General features: G+C 44.9%; 1 protein-coding gene across 1 annotated transcript; it reads left to right on the plus strand.

Annotated features, from left to right (window-relative positions):
- Positions 1-2,174: 2,174 nt before the first annotated feature.
- On the plus strand, positions 2,175-14,113 carry LOC145996559 (uncharacterized). The gene is made up of 2 exons (XM_083133058.1): positions 2,175-3,746; positions 14,048-14,113. Exons 1-2 carry the CDS (start codon positions 2,175-2,177, stop codon positions 14,111-14,113), a joined length of 1,638 nt encoding a protein of 545 aa, XP_082989184.1.
- Positions 14,114-16,208: the final 2,095 nt, after the last annotated feature.

Raw genomic sequence — 16,208 nt, forward strand, 5'->3', positions numbered from 1 at the left:
AATCTCATACTCACACACGTAAGTTGCTGATTTTTAATCTTTTAGCCTTTAGTTTATATTTCTTCATTCATATCAGTTATCAGCGGATGACAGAGATGCACTTATGCTGTAATTTCGGATGCGAAAAAAACGCTACTCATTAACGTAAAAAGTCTAAAATTTTGCTAAGAGCTTGTACATCAAACATCCAACCAAAAAAACCTAAACCTCATTCCTATTCAGTTACAAGTAACGAATGAACACATCACTACATGACGTATTAGATCAATCACTTGATGCAATTTTAAAACGAGCTTCAGAAATACATATTTCCCCCACCCCGCCCCTAACTAGATCCAAGGCAACAGCTTCATACCCCCTGTTTCTAAGCGGTCTGGAAACTCCCAGAAGGAAAAAGAAGATTCCTTTCGCCAGTACCCCCAAGTTACCTAGATCACATACCGCAACCACTATGACACTACACTTACCCACCCTGTTCCTCCGGGCAAGATCCCTCACGAGTTGAGGAGTTCTTCTCAAAATTTGACAGTGTCGCCACTGCCCTTACGTGGACGAATGACCAGCGCAAAGAGATGCTACCCCTCTTTCTCTCAGATGTGGCCCTAATGTACTTTAACGATATCAAAACTCGGTCCACATTTGCCACATTAACTGTAAAAGAGATCAAAGATGAGATGATAACGTTATTTCGCGGCAGTTATTCTCCCGCCCAACCCACTCAAATTCTTATGGAAACCAGTCACTGGGACAGTCAGTTTTTGACTACATTGAACAAATAATGTCATTTCTCATCTCTGGTCTGCACAGTAAGTATATTCAGGCGATTGGCCACCAACAATTTGAATCCACCTCCGAGCTTATAACATTTTTGGATATTGCGAGCGACAGGAATCACTTATTCAAGTTAGGAAAAATGATGAGCAAACTCAAGCATTAAATCTTGTAAACCAAGCTGCTGTATTGCAGAATTTACAATACCAGGCTTCAATGCAATCGCATACGGCACCCGCGCCTGCAGCGAACATTACACTCACGCCCCATCCTTCCTTTCCCCCTCAACAACAATCCCATTACGCAGCATACGTCACAAACCACGCCCTTGGTTCTCAATACATGACAAACTTAGCTCCAACAGTTCAGAGCTCGGCTCTCGCTGCAAGCACATCAACGCCAATGGCATCTAGTTCTAATTGCACCCAGAAAGCGGCAGCACCGCCCAGCTGCGTTCAGACGATGCGTATCTCTAACCATTGTCGTATTGACTTACCCAGGCATCTTAAATGTATAGATTGTAGAGGATCCCCTCCCCACCAAAACAATTTAGAGCAGGGGAACAATTGTTATCAGCCTCAAGCAAATTGTTACATTAGCGGGAATAGCTATTTCAGAGGAATGTCTAGGTCAACCCGTTTCAATTCAAGAGGGCGCGGGGTAACCGAAACGCAAATCCCCTTCCATTGTATCCAAAGACAAACTAAAATAAACTAAATAGGGGTACGAGTCAAGCTCAAACCCGATCTCGTACCATTCAACATACAGAACCATTGATAGAGAAAGACAGTTTACCTTATTTAAAGGCCCCACCTAGTGGTTGCAGGACCTTGTAGTTGGTGGTGGGGCTTGTGTGCTCTGATGATTCACTAGGCTATACCGGCGGTAGCATAGCTACTGGCAGGGTCTCCCATGCCGGGCAGGCTAGTGAAGAGGAGCCAGACTAAGAAGCAATCTATCGGTCAACGGCTCCAAAGGCGGAAGAAGATGGACGATCATCTCAACGGCGGAGGAGGCGGATGAACCAAGAGGAGTAACACCTCTTTAAAAAAAAAAAACATGGTTCAGCTGGCTCCGGCTGATAGTACCATGTAAGGGCCCCTTGCCAGGGTTACGGCGAAGTCCTCAACGGCAGATTCGGCAGAGAAGGAATCCTTCGGTATGGCGCAAACGGCGGAAGAGGCAACCCATTCTCTTGGGAGTAATGAAGAGAAAACCACTGCCTTGTGGTGAAGAGGGATCTTCAAAGGTTAAGGGAGAAAACCCCTACAGAAAATCGTCCTGCTTGGAGGTCTAGGTAGCAGCCCTACCACCAAGATCGGGTGCTGTGGGTTAATAACCCGCACATCTTAAACTCCACTATTAAAGAAACATCCACGAAGAATAGCCGGACTGACTCTAAGATGACGACTTTTGGCATGAAAGGGAAAACGAGAATTGGGTGTTGGAATGTGAGAACTTTAAGAGAGAGTGGTAGACTTCAGCAAGCAGTAGCCCAAATGCAGGCCTACAGGTTGGACATATTGGGGATCAGTGAGACAAGATGGAAAGGATTTGGAGAGATGAGAACTAAAGATGGATTTACATTCCTGTATTCAGGAAGAGAAGAGGAGGAACAACATCGGGATGGTGTAGGTATTCTCTTGAGTAAGATAGCAAAGAAAAGTTTATTGGAATGGAACCCTGTTTCTGAAAGTATTATAACTGCGAAGTTCAAAGCAAAGGTGAGAAACATTAAAATAGTACAATGCTATGCCCCAACAGAAGTTTCAGACATAACAGAAAAAATGGAATTTTATTCAAAATTGCACCAAGTACTAGTACATAATAAGAAAGACATATGCATCTTGATGGGAGATATAAATGCAAAAATTGGATCAGATAATGAAGGAATAGAGCATATTATGGGTAGACATGGACTGGGGGAAATGAATGAAAATGGCCAGTTATTTGTTGATCTTTGTGCAGAAAATGACCTGATCATAGGTGGAACTGTTTTTCCCCACAAAGATATCCCTAAAGTGACATGGGTATCACCTGATCATGTGACAGAAAATCAAATTGACCATGTTTGCATTACCCGTAAATGGAGAAGATCCCTTCTAGATGTAAGAAATAAAAGAGGAGCCGATATTGCTAGTGATCACCACTTGGTAATTGCAGTCTTTAAACTTCGTATAATGGCAGCATGTAAAACGTTTTCAAAAATGGGAAAGAAATTTGATTTGAAAAAGTTAAATGATAAAGATACAAGAAATAGATTTGTATTGGAACTTAGGAACAGGTTTGAAGGTTTACAAATGGAGCAAGATGAAGATATAGAAGAAAGAGAAGAGGATACAATAGAGAGAAAGTGGAAGAAGACCAAGACAAATTTGATAGAAATAAGTGAAAACATTTTAGGATATAGGGAAAGTAATCAGAAAGACTGGATGTCAACGAACACATGGGATAAAATTAAAGCTAGAAAAATGAAGAAGGAAGAATTAAACACTGCAAAAACAAGAACCCAAAAGAGTTCGCTACAAAGACAATATAAAGATCTTGATAGAAAGGTGAAGAGTGCTCGAAATGATAAACGCAATTGGATAGAACAGCAAGCAAGAGTAGCAGAGGAAGCAGCAAGTAAGGGTGACTTAAAACAACTTTATCAAACAACACGCTTACTATCAAAGCGACAATTTAAGAAAAATATACCAGTCAAGGATAAGAATGGGAGGCTGTTAACGGATAAACAAGAACAAATGAAGAGATGGAAAGAACACTTTGAAGAGGTATTAAATAGGAACATCAGAGAAAATGACAGAGCGAGAGAAATAGAGAGTGAGGCTGAAGAAACTGAAGAAAATGAAGAGCGTACAGAGATGAGAATTTCAGACCTTCCTCCTTCAATTGAGGAAATCAAAGTAGCACTTAAGCAACAAAAGAATGGGAAAGCAGCTGGAATAGACCAAATTCCACCAGAGATTTTGAAGGTAAATGTGAACTTGATGGCAGAAATATTATATGAAGTGTTGGCGGCAGTTTGGGAAAAAAGAGAAAATGCCAGAAGATTGGAAAAGGGGTCTTATAATAAAATTTCCAAAAAAAGGCGATATGACAAATTGTGCTGTAAAGGGGCACTCAGCACACATAAGGACAAAAGAACAGGACAATACAAACAAAATTATACTGGCCATGGGGCCAGTCGCCAGAGCCTCGTTAGTCTTAAGTCCAGGGTGCACTAACGTGGAAGTGAGGTTGACATTTGGGTGTACTACGTGGAAGGTCACCCCTTACACCCCTCTGTCGAAGGTATTGGTTCATTACATTATAATCGGTTAATTATGGGAATGAAGAATTAATCTGCAGTAATGCATTTCCTCATGCACAAGGTACTATGTGAAATTCCAGCTTCAGAAGTATCATGTTACACAGATATTATTTGTAGTGCCGACACAATAACAGAAATGCTACACGTTCTGGAGAAGGTATTTCGCAAACTACGAGAATCTAATATCAAGTTACGAACTAAGAAATGTAAATATTTGTATAACGAGGTCCCCATCTTGGGCCACCCGAATATCGGATCACATTATCAAGGCTATCACAGACTTCCCCCAGCCGAATTCGAAGAAGAATCTAAAAAGTTTCCTCCGGCTTATTAACTTCATAGGGAAGTTGTTATCCGGTTTCCATGTCCCCGCGGAATGTTTATTTCGCTTGCTGAAAAAGAATGTCAAGTTCCAATGGACCGAAATTCATCAAGAAGCTTTTAATAAATTAAAAACCATGATAACAACTGTGCCCGTTCTTAAAAGCTACGACTCACGGAAGAAAACGCTCGCATTCGTGGATGCTTCATACGTGGGCATCGCTGGGGCCCTCCTCCAGGAAGAAAGACTGTACGCGTTCTGTAATAGCATACTGTAGTCGCTGTCTTACAGACACCGAGAAGAAATATGACGTTTTCACAATCGAGATCACAGCAGCGCAATATGTACTGAAGACTTTTAGATATTTTATCATAAACTCTAAACTCACGGTTTTTACGGATAATCATGCGCTGTCTTATTTGAAAACAACCAAAGCTGAAAATTCGTTGCTAGCAAGGAAGTCAATTTTTCTTTCAAGAGTTCGACTTTGATATTCAGCCCATTTCGTCGGCTAATAATGCACTGGCCGACTGCTTAAGTCGCCAACCAGTAAATATGGCTAATCGCGACGATGAAGTTGATTCCGATAGCGAAGACATGGCGCGCCAGGTATTTTCCATCCAAGCCCAGTCTTTTGACATGGCTTCTGCACAAAGACAACACCCCTACTTTGGCAACATAATTAAAATATTAGAAGACGACCCCTCGGCTAACCCTAAGTATGAAAAAACAGCGTATTCTTTCACTTTTGAGAACGGTCTGCTCCATAGGCTTACAAGAAACAGGTTTGCGTACCCATAGCGAACCGTAAAGAAGAGTTCGAACTTGTGCACGCTACTCAGAACATGAACGCTCATCAGGGAGCAGATAAAACTTACAGCACCTTGTAACTCGGTATTACATACCAGACATGAAACGCTATGTGTATGACCAAGTGAAAAAGTGTGTGCCATGCCAAATAGCTAAGCGTCATCCTGGCGCTAGGCAACACACATTGCAGCATTCCGAACCGGAAGATTCATTTAGATGTTTGCGGCCCCTTTGCGTCAAATACTAAAGGTCACAAGTATTTTCTATTTGTAGCTGATAATTGTACAAGGTACGTTGTGGCGACCACCATTCCGAATCACGATGCCAAATCAATTGCTGACGCACTTTTTCATTGGGTTTTCCTCAGGTTTGGTCTCCAGCTACGATCGATCTTGATACATCTTCTTCAAATACCTCAAATCTAATGCATGAGCTAGCTCAGTTAACTGGCATACAGCTAAAATATGTAAATACTGCGGCTCATTACACAAACTCAATTACCTTAAGAATATCATTAAGCCCTACGTTCTCACAACAAAAGGTAAATGGCAAGATTATTTACACTCTGCCGTACAAGTTCACAACATAAGCTTCCACGACGCTACCCGTCAAAGTATATTTTATTTGTTACTCGGGTTCGAACCACGTCTGCTAATAGACACAGTCATCCCACCCCCCACCCCCCCACAGCAACGGACTCTACAAATGAAAAACGGCTGGAACAGTTAAAAGACATTCGCAAGTTGGCTCACGACAATTTAAAGAAGCGCTTTCTACAGCAAAAGAAATATTACTCAACAAACCGAATATGCGATCGGACAAGATCTTTGGATCCTCGAAAATACACCTGCCCCAAACATCCCCCGCGGTTTTGCCATCTACTACATGTTTAGAGGTTGATTGATTTAAAATTACTGGGTGCGTCGGCACTTAAGGCCATTTTGCACCCTTCTATGTATACGGGGAAAGATCCACTTATCTAAAATTCTGACTGAAACCTAAAAAACGGGTGTAAATAGACCCTTGGGGAAAAACTAAAAATGCAAGGTTGTAAAAAGACCTGCACGAGACAAACACAACACATTAAAAAGTCAGAAGAAACAAACTAAAAACCTCCTTATAGACGGTGAAGGAGTCCAGATCTTCGCAAAAAACTAAAAACGTTTGATAAAATACTGCTGTCATCACCCAAGAGGGATGACAAACAGCCGGAAAGGTTAAAAGTCTGCCGGAGGTAAGCAAGATCGACACATTCAACGAGAATGTCCCCCTCCATGTAGGACTGCCTTGACGGGGCGAGGGGGCTTAGTAGGGAGGTCAATTTCATCTCATCATTTCACCCATTCTTCATATCCATATCTCACGTTTTTCACCATTCCATCACGTCATTCATCTCCATATCTTTGACCTCCCTCTAAGAAACTAAGGTAGGGAGGTCATTTTCATCTCATCATTTCACTCATTCTTCACATCCATATCTCACGTTTTCACCATTTCATCACGTCATTCATCTCCATATCTTTGACCTCCCTATAACTAAGGGTCCTGCTAGAGGAGACAACCTCGATAAAAAAACCCTATCCCAAGGTGTGAGTTGCACGTGCCGATGGGACAGTGTTGGCTGCAGGGGTAGGTGCAGTCGCGAACGTGGCCTCGGGGATTTCGGTTTGGTCCTCGAGTAGCCTCCATTTTTGGGGGTAGGCCTTCCTCGGCATAGAGGGCATGTCGAGGCGACAATTTATGGACCCTCCACCATAAAATAATTTTGTATATGGGTACAAAAAACAACTCAAACGGGGGGAAACCCCCAAAAAGAGCGCGGCCTTCGAGCCCGCTCCAATTTGTGGAAAAGACAAGTAACGTGCCACGTTACCTTGTTATCAGTATTGTTGAGAAGACCGATAGTAACGATGTTTCTACAACACCAAAGAAACACGGAGCTGCTACATTGAAGGACTTGTCACCATTCCTTATCAAGAAACAGCTAGACTACGCCGCTGGTTCCGATGTTCCAGAAATAAAGAAGCTGAGAAACGGGAGTCTACTGATCCAGACCAGCACAGATCGCCAGACCAACAACCTTTTAAAGTTACGATCTTTGGGCCATTTCACTGTTAATGTTGAACCCCATCGTCAACTTAACAGTAGTAAAGGTGTAATTCGCCACTGGGATCTGCTAAATGCTGAGGAGGAAGAGATTCTTGAAGCACTCTCAGACCAACATGTCACCGCAGTGCAGCGAATCAAGACGCGAAAATCCGGAGAACTTGTGCCAACTGCTTCTATTATATTAACGTTCCAAACGACCACTCTCCCAGATATTGTACGGGCTGGATATTTGAGACTAAAAGTCCGACCTTACATCCCTAACCCGATGCGATGTTTCAAATGCCAGCACTTTGGGCACACTCAGCCTTCCTGCAAGGCCACTACCGCCCTTTGTGGTAAGTGTAGTCTGCCTGATCATGGGACCGAACCTTGTTCTTCTGGTCCCAAATGCATTAATTGCCAAGGCGAGCACCCAGTCTGGCATCGTGAATGCCCCTCCTTCCAACAAGAGAAGAAAATCAGAGAGTTGGTCGTCACAGAGAAAATCTCTGCTGGCGAAGCAAAACAACGTCTCCGGGAAAGTATACGCACCACTTTACCTGTGCCATTCGCTACAGTTGCTGCAGCTGCTCTTACCCGCCGCAGTGTGGGTGTACAAACCAGCGACGTGTCAACTCAAACACCAACGATTCCCGTAGTAGCCCGCCCTGCTTCGAGGAAACCAGCAACCACTCCTCGCTCCACAGAGAGGAAGTTCAAGCAGGTGCATACAAGGGAATATTTTCTGAAGTCTACTTGCTCTCCAGTCAGGGTGGCAGCCACCACCCTGAAACTTAAGGCGCAGCTGAAGGCTGCCCGGCGGGCGCTCAAAGCACCCGCCCCCACTCCCCCTTCTTCATCCCCTTCGCCCTCTGTGTCCTTACCCGAGGACATGATACAGGACGAAGCCGCGGATGAAGAATTTATCAAGGTGACAGGGCCTAGAAATAAAGTACGCCTTAAAAGGTAACACCCATACCTCCAGCTATGGCTTATTGTCTCCAATGGAACCTTAACGGTTTCCGTACACATCTCGAGGAACTGCAAATTCTAATATCTGAATTTGACCCTGCCATCATATGTCTCCAAGAGACACATTTTCGTCCAAATGAATCAGTGATTCTAAACGGATACACGCTTTACCGCACCGACAAGCTTCCTGAGGGTCGTCGTGCACACGGTGGTGTTGCAATCGGTGTTCGAGATACCATCCACTCAACACCAATCTTTCTCACCACCCCCCTCCAAGCTGTCGCCGTGCGGGTCCAGCTACCACAGCCAATATCTGTGTGCTGTATCTACATCACAAGGGAGGAGCGATTCTCTCTTGAGGACCTCCTTTCTATATTCGAGCAACTTCCGTCTCCTGTAGTTCTTTTGGGCGATTTTAATTCCTACCATAGTTTGTGGGGCTCCGTTCGTACAGAGCCCCGGGGTCAAATTATAGATCAATTCCGTGAGGCATCAGGTTTAACGTTGCTGAATGATGGGACTCCCACATATTTCAGTCCTTCCTCAGGCACACACTCTGCATTGGACTTGTCCTTCTGCAGTCCCAGCCTTGCTCCTACCACATCTTGGAGCGTTCACCCTGATCTCTGTGGGAGTGATCACTTCCCACTGCTTCTAACTTTCGAACATCTTCAGCACTCACGTGAACAACACCCTCACTGGCATCTCAGTCGGGCCGACTGGGGTGCCTTCGAGCGTGCAGTGGACATTGAAGTCGATCTAGCGTCGACTTTGCCAGCCATCGACGCCTTAGATATATTTGTGTCAAGAGTGCATGATGCTGCACGCACCTCCATTCCACATCCCAGTGGACCTGCGAGGCGACGCCCAGTCCCCTGGTGGACTGCGGAGATCAGTGCAGCCATCAAGGACCGCAATCATGCCCTAGATCGATTCAATAGGAACCACACTGCCGAAAACCTCGAGCAGTTCCGCATTAAGCGTGCCCGTGCCCGTCGGCTTATTCGAGCCAGTAAGAAGGCGTGCTGGGTCCAATACGTGTCTTCTCTGACGAAGCAGGCTTCGTCGAAAGCCGTTTGGACCAAAGTACGTCGCATCCAGGGGGGTGCATCTACTCCTCTGAGCGCTCTGGAGCACGATGGGACGTTGTACACTGATTCCGGAGACATAGCTAATATCTTGGCCACGCAGTTTTCTGATGCGTCTAGCTCTGAAAATTATGAACCACGTTTCCGCCGTGAGAAGGACCGTCAGGAACGACGCCCTCTAATTTTTCGAAGTCATAACACCGAGCCATACAACTCTCCATTCACTGAACGGGAGTTCGATCAGGCGCTTCGAGATTCTAAGAATACAGCTCCTGGAGTGGACAAGATCCACTATGAGATGCTTCGTCATCTGCCCATTGGAGCCAAACATTTCCTTTTGGAGGTATTCAACAGGCTTTGGTTGGAGGACTCTTTCCCCACTTCCTGGAAAGAAGCTATTATTGTTCCCATCCTGAAACCAGGTAAACAACGCACCGCAGCCTCGAGTTACAGGCCTATTGCCTTAACTAGCTGTGTGTGCAAGTTGATGGAACGCATGATCAACAAGCGTCTCACCTGGTTTTTGGAGGAAAACTGCTTGATAAGTAATTTTCAATGTGGTTTTCGCTCCAACCGTTCCACACTGGACCATCTGGTTCAGCTGGAAACACAGATTCAGGATGCATTCCTCAACAAGGAACATTTAGTTGCAGTTTTCTTTGACCTCCAAAAGGCATATGACACAACGTGGCGCTTTGGCATCATAAAACAGCTCCATTCTTGGGGCGTGCGTGGCCATATGGCGTACTTTATTGAAAATTTTTTATCAGATCGCTTTTTCCGCTTACGTGTTGGGAACTCCTTTTCGGATCTTCACGAACAAGAGAACGGTGTCCCGCAGGGCAGCGTACTTAGTGTGACTCTGTTTGCCATAGCAGTAAACAGTGTTATGGCAAACATTCTTTCCCCTGTACATGGCCTCCTCTATGTCGACGACCTCACGATCTTTTGTCGCTCACGGAATCTCGCGTCAGCTTCTCGTCAACTCCAACTGACGATAAACCGTTTGGTTGAGTGGTCCTCCCAAACAGGTTTCACCTTCTCATCCGAGAAATCCGTGTGTGTTCACTTTTGTCGTCAGCGTACATGTCATTTAGATCCTGACCTGTACATGGGGAAGTCTCCCCTGTGCTTCGTGAATGAGGTCCGCTTCCTGGGCCTCATTTTCGATAAGAAATTAACATGGCTACCTCACCTTCGCCAGTTAAAGTTCTCTTGTCTTCGAGTTCTCAACCTTTTACGCGTTTTATCTCATACTTCTTGGGGTGCTGATAGGACGGTATTGCTTCGCCTATACCGTGCACTCATCAGGTCGAAGCTAGATTATGGATGTGTTGTGTATTCTTCTGCTCGCCCATCTAGACTTCGCATCCTAGACACTGTCCACCATGCTGGTATACGTGTGTGCACTGGTGCCTTTCGGACCAGTCCAGTCGCAAGTTTGTATGTAGAGGCATCTGAGCCGTCGCTGTCTCTGCGAAGACAGCGGCTGGTAGTTAACTACTTCCTCCATCTTCGCTCGATGCCTTCACATCCTTCATTCCACACCATCTCAGACGAGGGTAGGCTGGCAAGGTATCGGCTCCACCCTAGTGTCACTAGACCATTTGGTGTTCGTGCAGACGAGATCCTGTCAGCACTTGGTGTTGACAGTGATCTTCCTGGCGTCTCTCCACTCATTTCGCCTCTCCCTACCTGGGAGTTTCCTGCACCTTCTACCGATTTTTCTCTGACTGCTCTTCCAAAGTCAGAGACACCAATGGTTGTATACTAGCAACGGTTTTTAGAACTTCGTGCGAAGCACCCCAATTTTAATGTGTTTTACACGGATGGGTCCAAGACATTGGAATCAGTTGGTTGCGCCTTCGTCCTAGACTCTCAAAGTTCCAGTTTCTCGCTACATCCTGCCTGTTCCATCTTTACGGCAGAGTTGTACGCCATTCTAAAGGCACTGGACTTTGCAGACGTCAATGGGCTGAAGAAAGTCCTTGTGTGCTGTGATTCGACCAGCGTGTTGCAGACCCTGAATTCGCCGTATTCCCGGCATCCAGTAGCGCAACGCATATTCAGACGGCTTGTGTCCTTATCTGCCAGCACAGATGTACACTTCTGTTGGGTCCCTAGCCACGTGGGCATCCAGGGGAACGAAGCAGCTGATGCTGCCGCCAAGTCTGCTGATGCAGATGGCGACGTTCTCGTCCACCTTTTGCCTGCTAGCGACCTGCAGAATGTGTTCCGTTCTCGCCTTCTTGACACTTGGCAGACCGAGTGGGATGTGGAAACGGGGAACAAGCTTCACTCTGTTAAGCCCACCATAGGTGTTTGGCGTTCCTCGTCTCGTCCCTCTCGGCGAGAAGACGTTATTCTTACCCGCCTGCGTATAGGACACAGCCGTCTCACGCATGGTCACCTACTGCAAGGGCTGGACCCTCCGTTGTGTCGTACTTGTAATGTTTTATTAAGCATTCGACACATTCTCGTTGAATGTGTCGATCTTGCTTACCTCCGGCAGACTTTTAACCTTTCCGGCTGTTTGTCATCCCTCTTGGGTGATGACAGCAGTATTTTATCACGTGTTTTTAGTTTTTTGCGAAGAGCTGGACTCTTCCACCGTCTGTAAGGAGGTTTTTAGTTTATTCTGACTTTTTAATGTGTTGTGTTTGTCTCGTGCTGGTCTCTTTACAACCTTGCACTTTTAGTTTTTTTCCCAAGGGGCTATCTACACCCCTTTTTTAAATCTGTCAGAATTTTAGATAAGGGGAAATTTCCCCGTATATACAGAAGGGTGCGAAATGGCCTTAAGTGCCGACGCACCCTTAAATTTTAACTCAATCAATCAATCAATCAATCAACGAGAATGTGTTGAATGCTTAGAAGAGCATTACAAACACGACACAACGTAGGGTCCAGCGCTTGTAGCAAGTGAATATGCGTTAGACGGCTGTGTTCTAGATGCATGCGGGTAAGAATAACTTCTTCTCGCCGAGAGGGACGGGACGAGGAACGCCAAACATCTATAGTGGGCTTAACAGCGTGAAGCTTCTTCCCCGTCTCCGTATCCCACTCGGCCTGCAAAGTGTCAAGAATGAAACAACGGAACACATTCTGCAGCGGGCAAAAGGTGGACGAGAACGTCGCCATCTGCATCAGCAGACTTGGCGGCAGCATCAGCTGCTTCGTTCCCCTGAATGCCCACGTGGCTAGGGACCCAACAGAAGTGTACATCCGCACTGGCATGAAAGGACACAAGCCGTCTGAATATGCGTTGCGCTACCGGATGCCAGGAATGCGGCGAATCCGGAGAATGCAACACGCTAGTCGAATCGGAGCACACAAGGACTTTCTTCAGACCATTGACGTCTGCAAAGTCCAGTGCCTTTAGAATGGCGAACAACTCTGCCGTATAGATGGAACAGGCAGGATGTGGCGAGTAACTGGAACTTTGAGAGTTTAAGACGAAGGCGCAACCAACTGATTCGACTGTCTTGGACCCATCCGTGTAAAACACATTAAAATTGGGGTGCTTCGCACGAAGTTCTAAAGACCCGTTGCTGATATACAATCATTGGTGTTTCTGCCTTTGGAAGGTCACTCAGACAAAAATTAATAGAAGGTGCAGGAAACTTCCAGGTCGGGAGAGGCGGAATGAGTGGAGAGACGCCAGGAAGATCACTGTCAACACCAAGTGCTGACAGGATCTCGTCTGCATGAACACCAAATGGTCTAGTTGCTCTAGGGAGGAGCCAATACCTTGCCAGCCTACTCTCATCTGAGACGGTATGGTAAGATGAATGTGAAGGCATAGAGCGAAGATGGAGGAAGTAGTTCACTACCAGCCGCTGTCTGCGCAGAGGCAGCGACGGCTTAAATGCCTCGACATACAAACTGGCGATAGGACTGGTGCGAAAAGCACCAGAGCACACACGAATACCAGCATGGTGAACGGTTTCTAGGGTGCGAAGCAAAGATGGGCAGGCAGACGAGTACACAACACATCCGTAGTCAAGCTTTGACCTGATGAGTGAGCGGTACAGGAGGAGCAGTACCGTCCTATCAGCAACACAGGAAGTATGAGCTAAAACACGTAAAAGGTTAAGAACTCGAAGACAAGAGAACTTTAACTGGCGAAGGTAAGGTAGCCATGTTAATATATTATTAAAAATGAGGCCCAGGAAGCGGAAGCGTCAGCACTGAGGCTAATTTGCACCCGTCACATTATATGGGGTCCAGCCCCTTATCGTTAAACATAACTCTAACGTTGCATAAATAAAATCATAAAATATTAAAATCTTCTGACTTTTGTTAAAAACTGAGGCTGTAAAGGGGCAGTCAGCACACATAAGGACAAAAGAACAGGACAATACAAATAAAATTATACTGGTCATGGGGCCAGTCGTCAGAGCCTCGTTAGTCTTCAGTCCAGGGTGTACTAATGTGGAAGTGAGGTTGACATTTGGGTGTACTAAGTGGAAGGTCACCCCTTACACCCCAACTTGGTAAGGAATATACAAGTATTACAGTCATTTGATTAAGATGTATTGCTTAAAAATGGTAGTTTTTCTTCTAAATGTGAACGTGCATGACTCGTGAAACGTTTACGTCCACGACCTTACTTGTATTACATGGTGCACACCAAAACTACGTGCCGTTTTGTTCTGAAGTCAACATTTCTTCTCTTTTCAGGGAAATAACTATGTCATCGGAGACTTCCATCCTTCGTCTTCAAGCAGTGTCAGTTTTGTGTGCTAGGTGGCAGTAGTTGAGTGACAGTGCCTGAAGGAGTAAGAAGTGTTTCTGATACTGCCTGGGGAAATGGAATTTCCACTTGAAGAACAACGGGTAATTGTGAAATTCCTTACCACAGCTGGACGTTGTGCAGCCGATATTCATCGCCAACTGAAGGCCGTGTGTGGTGATAGTGCTCTTACAGAAAACACTGTTAGGAAGTGAGTGCGTGAGTTCAAAGATGGACGAACGAGTGTGAAGGACGAGCAGAGGTCTGGACGTCCGAAAACAGCATCAACTGATGCTAACATTGACCGTGTTGAACATTTTATCATGGAAGATAGGCGTGTCATCATGCAGGAGATTTGTGATACCCTGGGGCTAACAATGGGAACAGTAGAACGAATATTTGAATTTGATTTTAAAATTGTGGGAGCGTCAGCACTTAGGCTATTTTGCTCCCGTCACATTATACGGGGGCCAGCCCCTTATCATTACAAAGAACAACTCTAACGTTGCATAATTAAAAATCTTAAAATGTTCTGACTTCTGTTAAAAGCTGAGGCTGTAAACGGGCACTCAGCACACATAAGGACAATACAAACAAAATTATACTGGCCATGGGACCAGTCGCCAGAGCCTCGTTAGTCTTCAGTCCAGGGTGTACTAACGTGGAAGTGAGGTTGACATTTGGGTGTACTACGTGGAAGGTCACCCCTTACACCCCAGTAGAACGAATAATCACCAAAGATTTGTGCCTAAAGAAAGTTTCCTGTCGCTGGGTTCCATGATTGCTTAGTGACGATCAAAAAGATGCTCGCGTTCGATCCAGTGTTGCAAATTTGACACGATTCAGAAGGGAGGGACACAATTTTTTGGACAGTATTGTGTAAATGGATGAAACACAAATTCCATTATTCAATACAGAAACAAAAAGACAGTTGATGCAGTGGAAACACACGGATTCACCACCCCCGAAAAAATTTCGTCAGGTTGCATCAAATGACAAAGTGCTATACGCAATCTTCTGGGATTCCCAGGGAGTGATATTGTCTCATCCAGTTCCCAAAGGTCATACAATTACGGGCGAGTATTTTCGTAAACTTTTGGCTACAGAATTTTTGCCGAAATTGACTATGAAACGACCACACATGGCTAATGGCAATTTCATTCTCCACATGGACAATGCACCACCACATCGTGCTTATGTTGTGACCTCATTCTTGGCTGACCACGGTATTGAACTTCTGACACATCCATCATACTCACCAGATTTAGCCCCGAGTGACTTCTGGTTCTTCCCAAACCTCAAGAATTCTCTTCGTGGACGCCATTTTGCCAATAGATCATCCCTGGGAAGTGCTGTTTTTCCAGTATCTAAAACATACCTCCAAATATGACTATGCCACATGCTACACAAAATGGACTGAGCGATGGCAACTATGTATCAATAAAGAGGGAGAGTTTGTTGAAAAATAAACACAGGTTATTTCATTGTATTTCATTTTTCTTGAAAATTAGAACGAAACGGCATGTACTTTTGGTGTACTACTATTGCCATTTCTTAGTACAAATTCAAACACAGTAAAGTTCCTGCTGTCAAGATATGCAAAGTAAAAAAAAAAGAAACTAATACCTACATGAATTAATTTTATATATAGTGAAATATTCTATCCGTGTAAGCAGGAATCTATAACAGAAGTTTATTATTGTTACTATTACAGGTTTGCCTTGAGGAGAAGACGAACAACTGAAAGGGACTTGTGTTTACAAGTGGTGAATCAGTCATACGAGGAACAACTCATGTCTGTGAGCCCAGTCTCGCCGAAGTAGAAATTATGAAAAGTGTACACTCGTGTAGGCAGAGAGGAACTGCAGAGCTCCGTGTCATCAATTTTCCACGACCAAATGAGAGCTGTCAACGATGGCGGGTACGAGTTTGTTGCTAAGGTTCCTGTTTACTCATGATCAGAATTCGAAAGAGGAGCTCTGGGTGTCGTGCAAGAACCGGAAAAAAGTTCGGACACCGTTTTTCCAGATGACTTCAAATGTTTTCATGATGGGTCAGCTTTTCTATTGGCCGATACATATTGGTGAGGAAAAGATGATAATTTTTGAT

Source organism: Lepisma saccharinum, chromosome 12 (genome assembly GCF_977018435.1).
Source record: "Lepisma saccharinum chromosome 12, izLepSacc3.1, whole genome shotgun sequence".
In the NCBI taxonomy this organism is placed as follows: domain Eukaryota; kingdom Metazoa; phylum Arthropoda; class Insecta; order Zygentoma; family Lepismatidae; genus Lepisma; species Lepisma saccharinum.

Bases quoted from the DNA above. Each gene is read 5' to 3' on its own strand.
- LOC145996559 (XM_083133058.1), top strand. From the start codon at position 2,175: ATGACGACTTTTGGCATGAAAGGGAAAACGAGAATTGGGTGTTGGAAT. The intron at 3,747-14,047 runs GTAAATGTGAAC...TTCTCTTTTCAG, and splicing joins TTCCACCAGAGATTTTGAAG to GGAAATAACTATGTCATCGG.